Source organism: Physeter macrocephalus, chromosome 13 (assembly GCF_002837175.3).
Source record: "Physeter macrocephalus isolate SW-GA chromosome 13, ASM283717v5, whole genome shotgun sequence".
NCBI classification, from domain to species: Eukaryota; Metazoa; Chordata; class Mammalia; order Artiodactyla; family Physeteridae; genus Physeter; species Physeter macrocephalus.
Window position 1 is genome coordinate 25378934 of NC_041226.1, and position 19866 is coordinate 25398799.

The 19866-nt window shown below is 34.9% G+C and overlaps 1 protein-coding gene and 1 long non-coding RNA gene across 9 annotated transcripts in view; one reads left to right on the forward strand and one right to left on the reverse strand.

The window, feature by feature from the left end:
• DGKH (diacylglycerol kinase eta) overlaps positions 1–19866 on the reverse strand; it is a 175631-nt gene that overhangs the window by 30077 nt on the left and 125688 nt on the right. For all 8 annotated transcript variants that reach the window (XR_003682539.2, XR_003682538.2, XM_055089442.1 and 5 more), the window contains 5 exons: positions 17102–17187; positions 11871–11970; positions 10078–10351; positions 9263–9385; positions 5928–6053 (listed from right to left, as the gene is read on the reverse strand). Coding sequence is in view for 6 of the 8 variants with exons in the window: in XM_055089442.1 (XP_054945417.1) it covers positions 5928–6053; positions 9263–9385; positions 10078–10351; positions 11871–11970; positions 17102–17187 (709 nt within the window). In the remaining 2 variants the exon portion in view is untranslated. The remainder of the gene's footprint in view (positions 1–5927; positions 6054–9262; positions 9386–10077; positions 10352–11870; positions 11971–17101; positions 17188–19866) is intronic.
• On the forward strand, positions 6046–7699 carry LOC129392677 (uncharacterized). The gene is made up of 3 exons (XR_008619001.1): positions 6046–6313; positions 6977–7080; positions 7382–7699. It is a non-coding gene; the product is annotated as an uncharacterized lncRNA (long non-coding RNA).

Sequence of the window (19866 nt, forward strand, 5' to 3'; positions counted from 1 at the left end):
CTTGGGATCTATATGTTGTCATAAAAAATGAAGCAGGTGAGGACCTAAATAGGAATCTCTTTGTGACAGTTTCTTATTTACCATCAATGATTCTGTAACTTCAACAAGTAAATATTACTTCCTTTCTATTAGCAAATAAGGTAGTAAGTCTGTAAGGAATTTACAATAAAGGCTGAATTATCCAGAATGTCATAGAGTTATCACTTCCATACTCTCAAAGCATAGATAACGATACTCAAGTAAAAATGTTGACATGCTAAGGTGAAAATTCAGTGTTGGTGTCAAGAATAAGTAGCAAAATATTAAACACAGGTATTTATGAATTTTAGAAGAATACAGTATTGAACATAAAAATGAAGCATTTATATTACCTCTAAATATGCAAAACTTCAAATTTATTTCAACAACTAGTTAGCTTTCGACTAACTAGTTATGGTATTCAAAGGTAACGAATTTTATGATCTACAAACCCAATATTAAGGCTAGAAGCACTAAAGTCTGGCAAGAAGACAAATGAATAGGGACCCAAGGGAACAGACAGACAAAAAGGAAAGAATAGTTCAGAAAGATATGTCATGCAATTGAGAAACACTAGGAAAAAAAGTCCTTTCTTTAGCAAACATTCCTTTCCTCAACAATGTGCTCCTCTTAGAAGACGTTCATTATTTTAGCTACAAAGTTTAGCTGCTTATCAAATAATCAAGATGAATTTTATTCTGTCATTTAATTTCATAGTTTTGAATATGCAATGGTATACTCTGCTATGCCAGTTCCCTTTATGTCTAAATAAGTAAACAGATGAACAAAACAACCATGCTGGTGAGAGAAAAGAACAGTTTGAAGAGGTGAAGAGTCATATTTCAGATGCCCCATAGAAAAGTATGGTATTTTCTAAAATGTTTTAAGGTTAGCCATATTTACAGCTTCAGCCCAGAAAGGTTCATCCCAGGGCTCCAGGTTTGAAGAGAGATATGACCTCTAGACATGGAAACCTTTCCAGAACCAAATGTGTTCTGGATTTATCTTTTTTATTTTAATATTTTCATTAAGATATAATTTACATACCATAAAATTCACCCCTTTAAAGAATATAATTCAGTTGTTTGTAGTATATACACAAAGTTGTGCGATGATCACTATTAACTGAGAACTTTTTATTACTCCCCAAAAGAAACCCCTTACCCATTAGCAGTCATTTTCCATTCCTCCCATTGCCCCCTGTTCTCAGATCCTGGGAACCACTAAACTATCTTCTTTCTCTGTGGATTTGACTATTCTGGACATTTCATGTAAATGGAATCATATAGTATGTGCCTTTTTGTGTTGCGCTTCCTTTGCTTGGCATAATGTTTTCAAGGGTAAACATGTTGTAGCATATATCAGGGCTTCATCCTTTTTAATGGTTAACTAATATTCCATTGTATGGATATACCACATTTGTTCCTCCATTCATCAACTGATGAATATTTGAGTTGTTTCCGCTTTTTGGCTACCATGAACAATGTTGCTAAAAACAGTCATGTACTAGTTTTTGTGCAGACATGTATTTTCAGTTCTTATGGGTATATATGTAGCAGTAGAGTTTCTGGATTATATGTTAACTCTGTGTTTAACCCTTTGAGGAACTGCCAAACTGTTTTCCAAAATGGCTGCACCATTTTACATTCTAACCAGCAGTGTATGAAAGTTCCAATTTCTCCATGTCCTTGCCAATATTTGTTATTATCTGTCTTTTTTTGATAGTCATCCCAATAGGATAAAGTGGTATCTCATTGTAGATTTGACTTCATTTCCCTGATGAGTAATGATGTTGAGCATCTTTTCATGTACTTATTGGACATTTGAATAACTTTTAGGGAAAATGTCTACTCAGATCCTTTGCCTATTTTTAAATTGGGATATGTCTTTCTATTGTTGAATTTTTAAGATTTATCTATATATCTTGGATGCTAGTCCTTTATCAGACATATTATTTGCAACTATTTTCTCCCATCCTGTGGACTGTCATCTCACTTTCTTGATAGTGCCCTTTGATTCACAAAAATCTTTAATTTTAGTGAAGTCAAATTTATCTTTTTTTTCTTTTGTTGTTCGTGTTTTTGGAGTCATGGCTAAGAAACTATTGCCTAATCCAAGGTTATGAACATTTATGTCTATGTTTTCATTTTATAGTTTCATATTTTTAGCTCTTACCTTTGTCTTTTGTCCATAATGAGTTAATTTTTATATATGGTGTGAGGCAGGGGTCCATCATAATTCTTCGCATGTGAATATCTAGTTGCCCTGGTACCACTGATTGAAAAGACTATTCTTTCCCCATTAAATAATTGTCTCAGCACATTTGTTGAAAATCAATTGACCATAAATGTAGGGGTTTATTTCTGGACTTTCAGTTCTATTCTATTGATCTATATTACCATTTTCATGCCAGCACTATGCAGTTTTGATTACTGTAGCTTTGGAGGACATTTTGAAATCAGAAAGTGTGTTTCCTTCAACTTTGTTCTTCCTTTTCAAGACTTTTCAGCTATCCTGGGTTCTTCGTATTTCCATAAGAATTTTAAGGTCAGCTTATCAATTTCTTCAAAAAAGGCAATTGTGATTTTGATAAGGGTTGTGCGGACTCTTTAGCTCAATTTGAGGAGAGCTGCCATCTTAATATTATCTAGTCCTCTGATCCATGAACACAGATGTCTTTCAATTTTGTTAGGTCTTTTAAAATTTCTTTCAACAATGTGTAGTTTTCAGTATTCAAATAGTTCAGCTTCTTGGTTAAATTTACTCAGTTTTTTGGGTGATTTTGGATGCTATTGGAAATTACTTTCTAAAGATCTTCAGATTGTTCATTACTAGTGTATAGAAATACAATTATTTTTTAAATATTGCTCTTTTATCTTGCAACCTTGTTTTTATTAGCTCTAATTGTGTGTGTGTGTGTGTGTGTGTGTGTGTGTGTGTGTGTGTGTATTCCTTAGGATTTTCTATATACAAGGTCAAAGTGTGAAGAGATACAGTTTTGCTTTCTTTCCAATTTGAATGCCTTTAATTCGTTTTATTTTGCCTAATTGCCCAAGCTAGAAGCTCCAACAAGGCTGAATAGAAGTGGCTAGTTTGGACATCCTTGTCTTGTTCCTAATATTAGGGAGAAAGATTGCAGCCTTTCACCGTTAAATATGAGGTTGGCTATAGGTTTTTCATAGATGCCCTTGTCACGCTAAAGAAGTTTTTTTCTATTCCTAGTTTGTTGAGTGGTATTACCACAGGAAGATGTCGAATTTTTTTAAAATGCCTTTTCTGTATTTATTGAGATGATTGTATAGTTTTCGCTCCTTATTCTATTAAGATGGTATATTACAATGATTAATTTTCATATGTTGAATCAATTCTGGCATTAGTAGGATACTATTCACTTGATCATGGTGTATAATTCTTTTTATATGTTGTTGGATTCAGTTAGCTAGGATTTTGTTGAGGATTTTTGTGTTGCTATTCATCAAGGATGTTGGCCTATAGCTTTCTCATGATGTCTTTGACTGGTTTTGGTGTCAGGGTAATACTGGCCTCATAGAATGAGTTAGAAAGTGTTCTTTCAACAACAACAACAAGACACAAATGATCTTATTTCCAAAACGGAAAGAGACTAACAGACAAAGAAAACAAACTTATGGTTACCAAAGGGGAAAGGGAGGTGGGGGGAGGGATAAATTAGGAGGCTGGGATTAACATACACACGCTACTATGTATAAAATAGATAACCAACAAGGATCTACTGTATAGCACAGGGAACTATACTCAATATTACGTAATAACCTATAAAGGAAAAGAATCTGAAAAAGAATATATGTATGAAACTGAATTGCTGTGCTGTACACCCGAAACTTACATGATAATGTAAATCAACTACACTTTAATAAAAAATAAATAAAATAAAATGTAAGTTAAGAAAAGTGTTCTTTCTTTTTCTAGTTTTTGGAAGAGTTTGTAAGGGACTGGTGTATTAATTCTTCTTTAAACATTTGGTAGAATTCACCAGTGAAGCAATTTGGGCCTGGGCTTTTATTTGGAGGAAGTTTTTTGATTACTAATTCAATCTCTTTCCTTGTCATAGATCCAGCTAGATTTTCTATTTCTTCTTGAATCAGTTTCAGTAGTTTGCCTGTTTCTAGGAGTTTGTCCATTTCATCTAAGTTATCTAATTTGTTGGCATGCAATATTTTATAGTTTTTCCTTACAATCCTTCCTATTTCTGTAAGGTCCATAGCAATGTCTCCTCTTTCATTCCTGATTTCAGGAACTTGAATCTTCTCTCTTATTTCCTGGGTCAGTCTAGCTAAAGGCTTATCAATTTTGTTAAACTGTTCACAGAACCAACTTCTGGTTTTATTGATTTTCTGTACTGTTTTATATGCTCCTATTTCACTTATTTCCACTCAAAACTTTATTATTTCCTTCCTACTGCTTGTTATGGGTTTGTTTACTCTTATTTTTCTTGTTTATTAAAGTGGAGAGTTAGGTTTTTGTAGTCATTCTACTTTTTAAATATTTAATACATTTCACTCTAGCACTACTTTAGCTGCATCAAATAAATTTTGGTATGATGTATTTTTGTTTTCATTCATACCAAAGTATTTTTAAAAATTCCTCTGTGATTTTTTTTCTTTGACCCACTTATTTCCACATATTTGTGCACTTCCCAAATTTCCTTCTGTTATTGATTTTTAATTTCATTTCATTGTGGTTGGAGATCATACTGTGTATGATTTCAACCCTTCTAAATTTATTTAGAACTGTTTTATGGCCGAATATATGGTCTATCTTGGAGAATTTTCCATATGCACTTGAGAAGAATGTGTATTTTGCTATCGTTAGGTGGAGTGTTCTGTAGACATGTTAGCTACACTTGTCTTACGTGTTTTGCAAGTTTTCTACTTCCTTCTTGCTCTGTCTAGTTGTTTTATTCATTACTGAAGGTGGGATAATAAAGTCTCCAACTATTATTATTGAATTATGATTCACCTTTTAAAATAATTTGTAGGAGAAATTGATTTTCAGGGTGTAATTTGGGTTCCAATCTGCTCTGGAACGAATGTGGAAAGTTTTCACAGAGTCAAACAAATGGTACTTAAGGAGACCTCTGAGACATCTACATTTACATCCCATCCTTTCCACACAAGTCCTTTGGTTTCTGCTAATATTATCCTAATCCCAAGCCTTTATCCAGGGAAGGCTATGGAGATACATAAAAGGTAGTAGAATATATATATAAGATCAAATTTACCATGAGTACTTAAATGCAGATTCCTGGGCTCCACTCTAGAACTACTCAATCAGAATTTCTCAGGGCAGGGTTCAGGAACACTTGCTTTAATACTTCCTAGGCAACTCCTGTACACACCAAAGTCTAAGGATCTGGACTCTGACTGACAAGAGTACCAAGATCATTTTCTTAAAGGAACATTTACCTTTAAGAACACATTTCTAGGGACTTCCCTGGTGGTTCAGTGGTAAAGAATCCACCTTACAATGCAGGGGACGCAGGTTTGATCGCTGGTCAGGGAGCTAAGATCCCACACGCCTCAGGGCAGCTAAGCCCACATGCCGCAAACTACAAAGCCCACGTGCCCTGGAGCCTGTGCACCACAACTGGAGAAGAGAAAACCCGCACGCCACAACTAGAGAGAAGCTCGCGCACCACAATGAAGAGCCCACACACCTCAACGACAGATCCTGCATGCCTCAACGAAGATCCCGGTGCCACAACTAAGACCCGGCACAGCCAAAAATAAATAAATAAATAAATAAATAAATAAATAAATAATCTTAAAAAAAAAAAAAAAAAGAACACAATTCTATAGTTCAGGAAAATGAGTACTTATACGTTTTCACGGAATACTTAAAAATACACCATATTTCAGAATCTGTACTACCTGGGCAGATTATTCTGGTATTGAGCACTGGGAGGTTTTCTTTACTGGCTGCCACAGCAGGACCGGAGCCAGAGTCAGTTTGGGAACGACTTGCCCGGCCATCTGGAGACCGAGGTGCAGTTTTAACTGTTGGCAAAAAGTCCAGATTAAAAGGAGATAAAGTTATAAAAATAAGCAAGTCCTTACACACTCATGACATAAAATAATTTCATACATGTTTAATCAGTAGAACCAAAAATAATTACATTGTGTTTATTCTTTTACCGTCTTCTGTTCATTTTCTTGGGATTTACTACGTGGAAGGAATCTGCCACCGTTAGAAGTCTTGATCTCCCATTTTGAACAGATGGCAATTAATAAAAAATAGATGCCTACCATAATTAAAGGTCAGTGATACTCATAATTTGAATGTGAGAAACCCATTATTAAAGACAAAGGAAATTCTGAAGCCTGACAATTTTTGAAAATGGAACATGTGTTGCAGTGTATACTACCAATGCAATCCTTTTCTCAAAAATGTTGGATAAATGATAAAATTTAAGGAATGTAATTCCCAGAGCTAACAGTGAAACATGAGTAGCATTTTCTTCTACACATGGAAGGAAAAATATTATTTTTTCAAGTGAAACCAATATACTTTTCCTGTACTTCCCAATTAATTATTTACTGAAGACAATGATTTGTCCAAAACAGTTTTCTCATATTTTTATAAAAGCTCAACATGTTTAAAAAATTATTCCAAAACAGAATTACTCTCAAAGTAAACAACAAAAAGAGAGATTTAATTCTATCTAAACTGGGGCAATTTAATGGAGAGCAAATAGTATCTTTAACTAATTTAGGAGCGATTGGCAGGTGTTTAAAAAAACAGTAATCCTCAAACTCAATTTAAAAATACTCTAAAACTTAATTATCTTTACTTTCCCTAAGACTAATTATGAACTAACTATATTAATCTTACGCACTCATCTCTCTGTTCAAAAACAATCCAGATGCACTAAAGAAAAGTCGCAGAACAGACACTCTTTTTTGTTTTTGTTTTTTGACAGATGGGAGCCCTGGAACTAATTTCTAATAAAAATAACCTTTTGATATTCATCTCTGATAAAAAACAGAGTGTGTTCTAGTGACTAAGATTGATCTTCCATTGCAGGTAACTAAATTAATGTTTCATGGTTCTTCTTAAACATAACATCTCATTGATCATATTAATGTGTATTTTGCACAGCTCAGATGTACGAATTATTATATTATTCAATGATAATACAATGAACATGCTTCAAAAAATTAATGATTAATACAGAAACACTTCTACTGCTACTGATTCCCACTAAATGGATTACTAGCCAAAAAATAAGATCAAATACTGCTCCATAAAGACTTGTATAATCTATGCCTATTTCAATAACAATATCTACACCACTATATCTGCATTTTTTTGGTTTCCTTTGCAGGCTATAATGGAAGTGTCAAATTCATGAGCGTATAGTAAGGTGGGATGGTAGCTGGTTAGAAAACCATTACCAATGAGTGCTGAAAAACCAATCCTCCAAAGAGAGCCATTCATTACGTCCAGAATGAGTGGCATACAGGTATCGGTGTATTCTTGCAATACAGAAATATCTGGAGAATATTGCTCAAAACGGAGCATTGTATTTTAATGGGGTATCATAGTGACCAAATGGGTGCAACCAGAAAAAAAAAGTTTAAAATCCTCAAATTAGATGGGTAAAACAATTTAGGAGAGAGAATCTGGAAACGAAGATATAATGTGTGGGAAGAGACTATGATGCCATGAAAGCTGTTTTCAGTATCATTTCAGGGCTGCCGCACAGCAGAGTCATCCTCAATATCTTGAAATGATGTGTGTAAAATTGCTTTTAAGCTAGCCATAAAGCCCTACACAAATGTCAGTAGTTGTTACGGTTAACATTATCATACGTAAGAGTTTATTAATAATAACTGTAATCATGGGTAGAAATTTAAGGAAGAATATATAAAGCTCAATACATTAACAAAAGAAAAACTTCCTAAGAATTAGAGCTGACCATAAGAGGGGGACGAAGTGAAAGTGAGTAGTCCGAAGGCTCAATGACCATCGGTCAAGGTTGTAAAATATGCCTGCGTTGGATTATATTCTGCAGTGGGGCCATTTAAGGTCTAAAATATCTAAGGTTATAAAATTGGGTGGTGTGCTGGAATAGATACACGTAAGGTCTAAAAGGACTAAGGATGTAGAATATAAAAGCACTGGTTGTAAGACATGTGAGGTCTATAATATGGTCTAATTTCAAAGTTTCTAAGAGTTTTAAATACAGTTAAGAACTACTCTTTCAAAGTTAGCGTAGTTCGCAACAACAGCGGAAGTAGTAGCAATAATCATAATAGTGATAATGACAGCAAACATTCCTTTACAGCACAATGTACTAGGTGCTATTTTAGGCACTTAATGTGTGTTAACTTATTTAAAGGTCACAACAAGTAGGTACGTTATTATCCGCATTTCACAAATGAGGAAACCACAGAGAACTTAAGTAATCTATCCAAGTTTATATGTAATGAGAGTAAAAGCAAAAATTTAATGATGGCAAACAGTTGTGATATAATAATCAATTGATTTTCATTAGTACTATGTAATTATTATCATATTATCTTCTCCTCTTCATTAATATTTCTGCTTGTTTTACTCTAGTAAATTAACACTTTTTCCCGCATACAACATGAAAAATTAGAAGTATAAATTCATTTTCAATTAAAACCTAAAAGGTAGAGAAATAGTTAATATTATTCAAGCAACTACACAATAATTTCCTGGCAAAAATAATTTCAGTAGAGATAGGGCTGTAACTAGATGTCCTACGATTTAAAAACTTAATTTAGCGATAAGGATTATCAGCCATCTAGGCTGATCAATGGAACTCAAGGGACTGATAAATTGTTTAAATGTCAAGTTTTATGCATGTGAGGCCTGCAGCTTCCATATTATTCTCAAAGGAATCTGAAGGCTAAAATAGGTTAAAATCTGCTGTTTTGGTGTTTACTCTTTCTTCAGGGAAATTAAGATATTTAGCCACATTTGGTCCCCAAATCCTTAGTTTATTATGATGATTTCTAGATCATGTGATAAAAAAGGGATGTGAGAGTACTTGACAATGGTCTAAATAATGTTACCTTCATTATTTTAGCATTCATGAATATCTAAGCTTTAACTTCTGAAAAACCTTGTTAAAATTAAAAATACAAATAGTGTATTTCAAACTGATAGGACTTTCGAAAACTAAAAGCAGAATTACATTTTATTTAATTCCAAAATAATTTTATCACAGTTTTCTTACCAGTTAATGATGCTTTTGCATCATCTTCTTTTGATTCATCTTTAGACTCATCTGTTTCTGTGCTATCGTAATCAAATGATTGATTAACTGGTTCAGAGGAGTGAACTGTCTGGTCATCCATCACTTTAAGTACCCAGAAGAGAAGTATGTTTGAACAAGCAAAAATAAGATCCATAAATATTAAAATATGCTTAAAAAAGGAAAATTGAAATAGAAACCCAAAGAGATTCCACATTCACAAATAAGCACTGATTGGCAATGAACTTTGGGGTCATGTGATGTCTGTTAAGTACTAGAGATTATAAAAGGAAATATTTTAAATTGTCAAAATTATATTTTTAGCAGAAGAGAAAAATAAAATATAAGAACTTTAGAGAATGAAATACAAGTCCAATTACAAGTTACAATCTGTTTCTGAATATTAATTATTTATATTAAAGTTAACTTCTAATCTACTACTAAAATTCTAAGAGAAGTATACATATTACATTAATACAAAAAATTAAAATATAGGTGTAACTTTTATAAACTCTCAAAAAAGCAACATCAACATTTAGGAAATAAATGTTAAAATATTTTTAAAGTAGTTTATAGGTTTGATATTCTTTAAGAATTTAACAGATTCCAGTTTAAAAAATTTTAATTTTAGAAATATGATTTAAAGGTAATTTTAAACTTTATTTTAATGTTTCCAGTGTACTTTTTATCTCTGAAACTTTTTAAAGTGTGTCCAGACTGACCAATAGGAAAATCCCCTTGTGCTTGCCACAGGAATGCTGCTCCCTTCTTCAGAAGTTACTTTTGTTAATGTGTACCTTTTCCGGCCTCTTCAATGACTTGCCTCACTGCTTTCTTTAAACTGTTTGCCCGCAGCATTATTTCCCTCGGTTTGACAGTTTTCTGGGAGGAAGGTTTTGTAGTGTCATCCAAGAGTTGTTCCTTGCTTTCACACAAGGATTCTTCGCTGGAAGATTCCACAGGATCTTCTTCTACAATGAGAGGGTTGATGCCCGGGAGAACCGGACTAGCCTGGGAATCTGTGTGCAAAGCCTGGAGCAGTTGTTCAAGCTTCTCATTTAGAACTGAACACTAAGAAAACAAAAACACGGTAATGAATCTTCATTCAGTGGAGATGGAAAGTGATAGTTTAAATGAATGGTTTTTGATTTTTAGAGGAAAGATGCCTACACTGATGTTTATCATTAATTGGTTATCTATTATAAATTATACCTTAGACAGCTATGGACTTAATAATTTATAAGTTTTTAAAAAACAGCACAATTATTCTGTAAATTTACTGATTTATACTTCCAGAACTATTCAAGCACCATTGCACACGTGAAAATCTTTACAATCTTCCTAAAGCTATTTTTCTTTAAAAGAAAACAACGAAAGCGTCACGATAAAGTGACACATCACATTAACAATTTACACATTATACAAAATTTGCTGTACATTATACAAAACATTGCATAAACTTTTTTTTTAAGTAATCAACTACGGCACTGCCAAGGCTGTCTGAGTCTTGTAAACACAAACTGCCAAGTCTGGCTGAGTCTTGTAAACTCACCTTCAAAGCTTCGGTTTGCAAAGGAGTGACAGTACTTAAGGGATTATTGGCTCAAAGACAGAGAAAAAGGAATATACACAGGATAAGGAAGAACGATGCAGAAAGAAAACAAGTACTGGGCCCTTGCTTCTTTCTGCTTTTCTTGAATTCCTAAGGGTAAAGAAACATTTAGAACTGAAGCTATTGATGCTACTGCCTAATATACATTTTACCTCCACACAATCTCCAGTCCCTTCCGCCTCCCTTTGTTTTTGATGACATGCCAAGAGAAAGTTACAGCAGAGATAGTTATGAGAAAGAAGTGTGACTACAGAGGGTTTCTGTTTTCTGAAGCTCTCCACAGAGCAGAAAAACAAGAGAAAGAGGCTGAAAACTTCAAATGTATATTTCTATTTTCTTTTCCTTCCACTCAATCAAACCACCATCTACAGCTGGGGAAGATCATGCCTTTGCAAAGCCCAAGAGAGCCAAGCCTTTTGTGAGAATGCCCTGTCGTGAACAAATGAAAGCAAAGATGGTAGCTTTCAAGGTTCAGTAAACTATTCTTATTTTAGCCTCAGAAAGCTCACAACGGAAAAGAAATATCTATAAAGAGACAGGCAAAGCAAGAAACAGAACCCTGAAAGAGGCCGAGGATCATAACATCTGGGAAATCCAAGCAACGATGCTGGGAGAACTTGAGTGGCCAAGGTTTGTCTGGAAGTGGAACACCATTCCTCTTCCCACTGGAAAGCCAGCTTCCCAGCATTTCCCGCCACGTGACCCGACTACTGTGCATTTCTCCTTCAAAATGTCAACCAGTGGGAAAAAGGAGTTGAGTTATCAAGTTCGGCATGTTGGTCGTCAGCAATGCAGTTTTCCTACATATTAAAGGGACTAACCATAAAGCATGTTTTAAACCCTCATATCTGATTCAAAAGTAATTTTTCTCTTGGTTTAAGATGTTTTGGCAGGAAAGTCACTTAATCAATTTAGCTGTAAAACACAGTTCAACATTGTCAGTAAAAAACCTTCACGTCCTGAACACTTCCCGCTTACTTTATTGGCCACGGCATCGGCTGCAACAGCTTTTTCCAATGTTTTTTCATGCGCCTTCTCTACTTTGGCAACGAAATCCTTTACAGTTTCACAAAGTACCCTTTGAAGAAAAGAAATCGTGCAATTCAGGAAACTCAGTAGGCTGATTTGCTTTGATTCACAAACATATTTAAAAATAAGCACAATTAAGTAAACTGTTAAAATATCGGGATCATTTGTTTATAAACCCATACTTGTATCTGCTGTGTAACGTGTCCTATATAAGGTAAAGACATTCAAAGTGATAAACGGATACATGAATAAACCTTGCTCTACATAATTTAAATCAGTGATTTTAAGGTTACAACAAGCCTTTCTCAAATATTTAAATTTTTAAAATTCTTGAGAAGAGTAGTTGTAGACCTTATTTAAAAAAGAAAGCATTATCTTCTGCACCTTACGTATTATAACAGGACTTTCAGTGTTGAGCAAACAAGAATAAATCTGTCACTAATGGTGTCACTGTTGCTCTCCTATTCATTATATAGGTAACTATATCCTTCCTGTAGAGGAAAGAGTTTGTGCGTTATGCTGGAAACCAACCTGCCACTTGACTTGAGTTATATTCTCTGTAAATCCATTCATTTTTTTTCCTTAAGATAACCAATGTAATACCATGCAGACTAACTGAATTTAGGTCTTGTCAGTGTCAGCAATATATGGTTTACTTGTTTGTTTCTTTTAATTACATATGGTTTCTTTGCAATAGAAATAGACTAAAAGAAAAAAATCGGAAACATTAAAAAATTTGCCAAAAGTCTTTAGAACTGGTGTTGGATTAAAAACTACAACCAACAGAATGGTATATGACCAGCTTTTTGTAGCAAGCACTTATAAAGTGATTTTGAAAACAATATCAGACTATTTTAAAATAATAATATTTATCTTTAACATTGATAAAGGTTGAGGAATTTTAGGAAAAAAAACCCAGGTTACAGCAATTATTTTTTTCTATTATACTCACAATTTTCTCTGGTATGTGAGTGACATAAACTTTCCAGTTACTTAAGTATTAGGAAATCGAGCCATTCAATAGGTACAGTACACACACACACACACACACACACACACACACACACACACACACACTCTTCAAACCTTCACATTTATCATCTAAGAAATAAATGAATGACTCCTCACATTTTTTGTTTTGTTTGTTATTTTTGGCAACCATTGCTAGATTTCACTTGGACAAAAGGTAATACTTCCTAACCTTTAACCTTTTTGGTTGGGCTTTTAAACAAATTTCTACAGAGACTCTCGCTAACCATTTATCAGAGATTCATTCATTCATGTGTTTCAAGTCAAGCTTGGTCTTCTTTTTTCATGTATAATATTTTTATGGAATTTCTTGAAATATTCAGACAGGCTACTATGAAATTTCCTCTATGAACTTTACTGAAAGTTTTTCTACGTTTAAGAAGGGGAAACAATGACATTCCCTCCTCTTTACGGAACTCCAAAATAAAAGTTTTCCTTGTTATTATTACAGCACTGTGTTGATAAATTTTCCTCTTGGATTTGTGAAATTGCATAATGCCATAACATTATCATAGCTACTTTTGCTGGCATTTCACTAACTCCTAGGGGCAGAGCCTGTCGGTCCATCAGCTTAGGAATGAAAGGGTCAGCAGAGGTGCTTCCTCACTTGTGCCATGCTGCTGAGGCAGACAGAGGCTCAGGGAGAGAGGGGGATACTGTGTTAGGGAATGCTTGCCACTTAGTTGGGGGAATCTTACGGTCCACTAAGTTCCATATTCCAGAAGACAGAGGATATTTATAATCTGCTGGAATGAATTCACTTTCTGTTATACCTAAACGGTGAATGCAGAGGTTTTTAAAACAGAAATAAAACGTATACTTAAAAGCAGTGTGATTTCAAAGTCACACTTTCAGCATTTTCAACATTTTAAAATAGTTAAAAATAGCTTAAGCTACTGGGAATTACTATTTTATGAAACAAATATAAACATACACAAGAGGTTTAGTTGAAACGTTCTGCCTTAACGTATCATTCAACAAGTAAATGGCATTAACAAAAGAAGGGAATTCTTTATTTTATCTAGGTGGTAGTTAATAGAATGTAGATGTAAATGTGTGTGTGTATTATCTTTTTCTAATCACTAAGTTGTACCTTTATGATTTGAGTACTCTACTGTGTATATGTCGTGCCTCAAATAACACAGTTTTTTAAAAGTAGGGAGAACTATTATAGATTTTCTAAGTCTTAGAGACATAAACCCAAATGCAATACATGCCCTGTTTGGATTTTTATTTGAATGAATCAATTGTCTAAAAAAAACTTCAAGAAAATTAGGGGAAATGGAATACAGGTTGAGTAATTATTATTAATTTTATTAGACTTTTTAAAAAGATTATTGGATATACATACTGAAAGTGGAATAAAATGATTTCTGGGATTTGCTTAGAGATACTCCAGCAAAAAAAGTGGGGAGTAGATGACAAAATGTTGATACATACTGAAGCTGAGTGATGGGTATGCTGGGAAATCCTTATACTAGTGTCTCTACTTTTTTGCATATTTGAAAAAAATCCATAACAAAAGTCAAAGTAAAAATATACTATATCACTGGTACAAAGTTATTACATATTGTCCTCTCTTTTCTCTCTTGAACCTCTTTATGGCAAATCCCCCAGAACTTTAATCTGCTGTTGTAAAGTTCAGGCATCTGGGCAGGCCTGGGAGCTCAGACAAGTGACAAGAGGGGACCAAGGTTGTAACAGAATCTGCTTAAAGGCAAATGAGCTAGTCAGGGAGGAATCCAAAGCCAAGCTAAGAGTACAGCCTAGACAAGGAGCCAGGCCAAGGTCAAGGAAAAAATGTGAAATGCAGTTGGGTAAAACATGAGGTGATGATACCATAATTTAATATAGCACTCTGTAGTTTATAAGCTCTAAATTTATTTCATTACTCAAGTTAATTCCCCGAACAGTTCCATGAGGGAGGAAGGACAGGCATTCTTTCCATTCTTACACTTGATAAAACAGGCATAGGTCACAAAGCCAGCAAATGGTTGCATCTCATCTAGGACCTCAGACTGACATAGTACAGCACTGTGACGTATGTCAGCGGTTTTCAAGCTGTTTTTCAGAACTATTTCAAGGATTTCACCAAGGCTTGATTAAAATTTCATTTAGAAATATAGAATATAATTTTTTAAACGTTCTTAACATTTTAAAATAACTGTTAGGTATACAAGAGAACAATACTATGTTAGCTTTTACTTTAGAATTCACTATTTTTTGTGCAAATCTCGTACTATATTTAATGCAGCTTCCAGTTATTTCTGTATTTTATGTTGGTTACGTGGCTGTAAGGAAATTGTCTTCAATTAAATAAAAATGGCATCCTTACGACCATGTAACCAACATAAAATACAGAAATAATTGGAAACTGCATAGAACATAAAACTAAAACTGTCACCTATAACCTTATTGTTTATTTTTCTGTTAAATAACTAATAATTTAATCCTATCCAATGTATTAATGCCAACAAAATAAAATTTTAGTGTTTCTTTTTTTTTTTTTTTTTTTTTTTTGCGGTACGCGGGCCTCTCCCTGTTGTGGCCTCTCCCGTTGCGGAGCACAGGCTCCGCGGCATGTGGGATCTTCCCGGACCGGGGCACGAACCCGCGTCCCCTGCATCGGCAGGTGGACTCTCAACCACTGCGCCACCAGGGAAGCCCCTTTAGTTTTTTAATATTGGGATCCTGCATAAAATTTTATTTGAAAAAAAGACAGTTATGAGTTAATTAACATCTTAAAGAAATAAAAATAAAAAACACATAAAATGTAAAAGAGGCAGTAATCAAACTCCCGAAAGCCAATATTAAAGCTTTGCTAACATCTGAACTAAGAAAGGTGGCCAAATAAAATATTTACTTAACTGTATTATAGAATAATTCTATAACTTGTTATACCTTTAAAGTTTCCATTGAAACTTTCAATCTTTTCTAGCCATGTCCTCTAACATGTCCCATAAAGAGGCACTTGACTCATAGGGCAAGGGTGGCAAATGCAAATGTCTTCCTCATAGAAGTAACTTAAGAAATACCAGAGGAAGTAACTTTGGTATGTGAATTTGGCCCAAGAGGAGAAAGACAATAGGGAGTGCTAAGGCCTGGGACAAAGTAGAGATTTGTACATTTCACCATAAAGCAATATAACTAATTAAAAAACACCCAACTGAGGCATCAACCAAAAAACCCATCAGCAGCACTGCCCATCAAATAAAGGGCATCTGAAGCCCACTAATCTGGGCAACCAGTGTGCTTCCCTTGCGTTTTGCCGTTAACTCTTTTCCTATCGCTCAGTCCTATCTCCTATTGCTGAAGGTTATGGCGCCAAAAGCAATTGTCACTACATCTGTGCTTTGGTCACAAGCAGATTTGTTTTTCATGATTTATTTTGTCTTTCCGTGACTTCTTTGCAAATTAAGTATGTAACATGTAAAGTTTGTGTATTTTTCCCTCCATCACTTCCCCACTCCCTTTCTTTCCCTTCCCTTTCTCTTCTCTTTCTGTATATCAGTAATATTTCCTTGCTAAGCCTGAATCCTAGAGCATGCTTTTACTTTTGCTCATCAGCTGAAAATTTCAGTGGGTTTCACTCCTTCCTGTAGTTGACTCTCCAGTTCTCATGACAGCGGTATAGGGTGCTTAAGACTAAATCCTAAATTCCAGCCAGGCAACATTCGGGATAATAAAATCAAGTAGCTTTGGCTCCATGTATGGAATCAACTTAACTAAAGTCCGATAACTTTGAGTTAAAATATAATTACATAATTTAAACATACCGAGAAATGTCATTTTGAAGAATCTCATTATTATTTTCCTTTTCCTGGTGTAAACAATCCCTGAATAGTACTGTTTATGGAAATAATGAATTATAGTGAAATGTGTTTTCCACATCATAATTAATCATAAATGTTTCTTTAAATAAGAACTTGGATTAATCAAATTCTAAACATTCACTGTACCTTTTTGACAAAAATGTTTCGCATTAAGCCTCAAAAAAATAGCCTCTAAATAAACTCCACTGCAAATAAGATGCTAACTTCACAGATATTTGGGGGGACGGAAATCACGAAGAAATGTCATAAGTGGTAGGAAACAGCTTTCCTTTCATTTTCACCATATAACTGTATCATGACTTGAACTCCACAACTCACTTGGCAGATGATATGACCACTGCATGTTCATCAGAATTGAGGATTTTTGTAAGGTGAGCTGCAACTGAGTCTTCATAAATTGTCATCTGAAAAAATAAAAAACTCACACTGTATTATTGTTTCTGGCATTTATACAACTCAGTTATTACCGCTTCAAAAATGGGACCATTTTGACTCATCTGACACATGGCAATGGCTGTAATGAAATATAAATGGCTTTAATGAAATAAATAATATATATGAAAGAGTCATTATACAAAATGGATAAATATTTCCTTTGTGAAAGGCTCTTAGTTTCTGGAATTCTTTCATTCATATTCTTAGAAAAATCCATAAAATCCATTAAAAATTTCATTAATGTCAGATAGCTGAATATATTAAAAAAAACTCCTACAAGTCAGTACAAAAAAAGCGAGACAATCTAATAAAAATTGGCAAAAGACTAGACATTAAAGAGGAAGATAGGGCTTCCCTGGTGGCGCAGTGGTTAAGAATCCGTCTGCCAATGCAGGGGATACGGGTTCGAGCCCTGGTTCGGGAAGATCCCACATGCTATGGAGCAACTAAGCCTGTGTGCCACAATTACTGAGCCTGTGCTCGAGAGCCTGTGAGCCACAACTACCGAGCCCACATGTCACAACTACTGAAGCCCGCACGCCTAGAGCCCATGCCCTGCAACAGGAGAAGCCAGTGCAATGAGACGCCCGTGCACCGCAATAAAGACCCAACACAGCGAAAAATAAGTAAATAAAATTTTAAAAATGAAAAATAAATAAATAAAGAGGAAAATATACAAGTGGTCCATAAGCAGATGAAAAGGTGATCAATCTCATCAGCCATCAGGGAAATAGAAACTAAAACCACAATGCAACACCCCTGTATATCTGCAGAATAGCTAAAAGGAAAACAACAGCGATGACTGGAAAATGCCGTATGCTGGCAAGGTTGTGGAGCAACAGAATTCTTGTACACTGCGGTGGAGGCACAAATTGATACAAACACCCTAGAAAACTGCTGGGTAGTATCTATTAAAGCTGAACATATGCATAACACTGTAGGACTCAGCCATTCAACTTCTGTTTATACTCAAAAGAAAGGCAGATGTGCTTTCCCAAAAGACATGTGCTAGAATGTTCACAGCAGCATCCATTCAATAGTAGAATGGATAAAAAACTGTAGTATATTCGTGCAACAGAATACTACAGGGCAATGAGAATGCATGATGTACCACTATGCCACAGTATAGATGGATCTCACAGACACAATATTTAGGGAAAGAATTCAGAAATGAAGGAGTGTACACATACAAAATGATTCTATTTTATAAAGTACAAAAGCAGACAAGATTAATCTATGCTGTTAGAAGTTAAGATAGTGGTTATTGGGGTGGGAGGTGGGGTGATGAAAGAAAGGGGGGCACGGGGGAGTTACTGGTCATGCTGCCTTGTGTCTGGGTGTTGATTACATGGGTTCCTTTAGTTTCTGGAAACTTACCAAGCTGTATGTTTATGATATGTGCACTTTTCTGTATGTGTAATTCAATAAACAGTTTTTAAAATGCTGAATGCATGTCATTCAATCATGTAAATAAGTATTTCTCTCAACGAAATAATCAAAATGCTAAAGGAATCCCATATCCCCTGATCTATTTGACTCAAACTTTAACATTCTATTGAAAGAACACATCTTCCTAATATGTAAAAATGTGCACAATATTTAAACAGCCTCATATTCAGAGCCTTCCACCAAATGTTTGCCTAAACTCTATTCCATGTCACACAGCTCAAAAAGGTCCATTATGAACTATCTGCTCTATTCAAGCTGGCCTCCAATGCTCTTCTGACTCAGGTAACCTTTCATTGCTTTTTACCAATCAGCATCAGTTTATTCACACACAAATGAAGATTCAATTCCCTGCCCCCCTATAAAGCCTTCCTGACTAGCTTCTTCCCGAAGCAATCTCAGTCCCGCTTTACATCCATTGCCACCAATGGCAATCAGTGTGCTACTGATTTAAATTTCTATCTTACTGCCTTCAAAGGCGGAGCACATACGGAAAAGAAATTTTACCTGAAAGAAAGGAGGAGAGGGGAGGAACCTCAAAGTTTCACACAATATTGTATCGACGGATCAATCTACTTACTGATCCCTGGTCTAAACATTAAAAACTACATCTTTACATTTAAGATCAGAAAAGTGAAAATGTATCTTCTAAAAAAAAGCAAAGATAGGAAATACTCCTCAAAAAAATTGATTTTATTTCTTTTCCCTACAGGGTAGACTGTCATAGAACATAAGAGGGTCGAGAAAAACTATCAATTCCATTTGAATTTACATTTAAAAAAATCCAAGTTTTTGTTCATTAAAAGTAACCAAAGGCATAGAGTACAACCTTTTCCAGAGGAAAAGGAAATAACCTCTATATCCAAGGATAAAATTATTATTTTTTTAAAAAAATAAATTTATTTATTTATTTTTACTGTCATAGAACATAAGAGGGTCGAGAAAAACTATCAATTCCATTTGAATTTACATTTAAAAAAATCCAAGTTTTTGTTCATTAAAAGTAACCAAAAAGGGCTTCCCTGGTGGCGCAGCGGTTGCGCGTCCGCCTACCGATGTAGGGGAGCCGGGTTCGCGCCCCGGTCTGGGAGGATCCCACATGCCGCGGAGCGGCTGGACCCGTGAGCCATGGCCGCTGAGCCTGCGCGTCCGGAGCCTGTCCTCCGCAACGGGAGAGGCCACAGCAGAGGGAGGCCCGCATA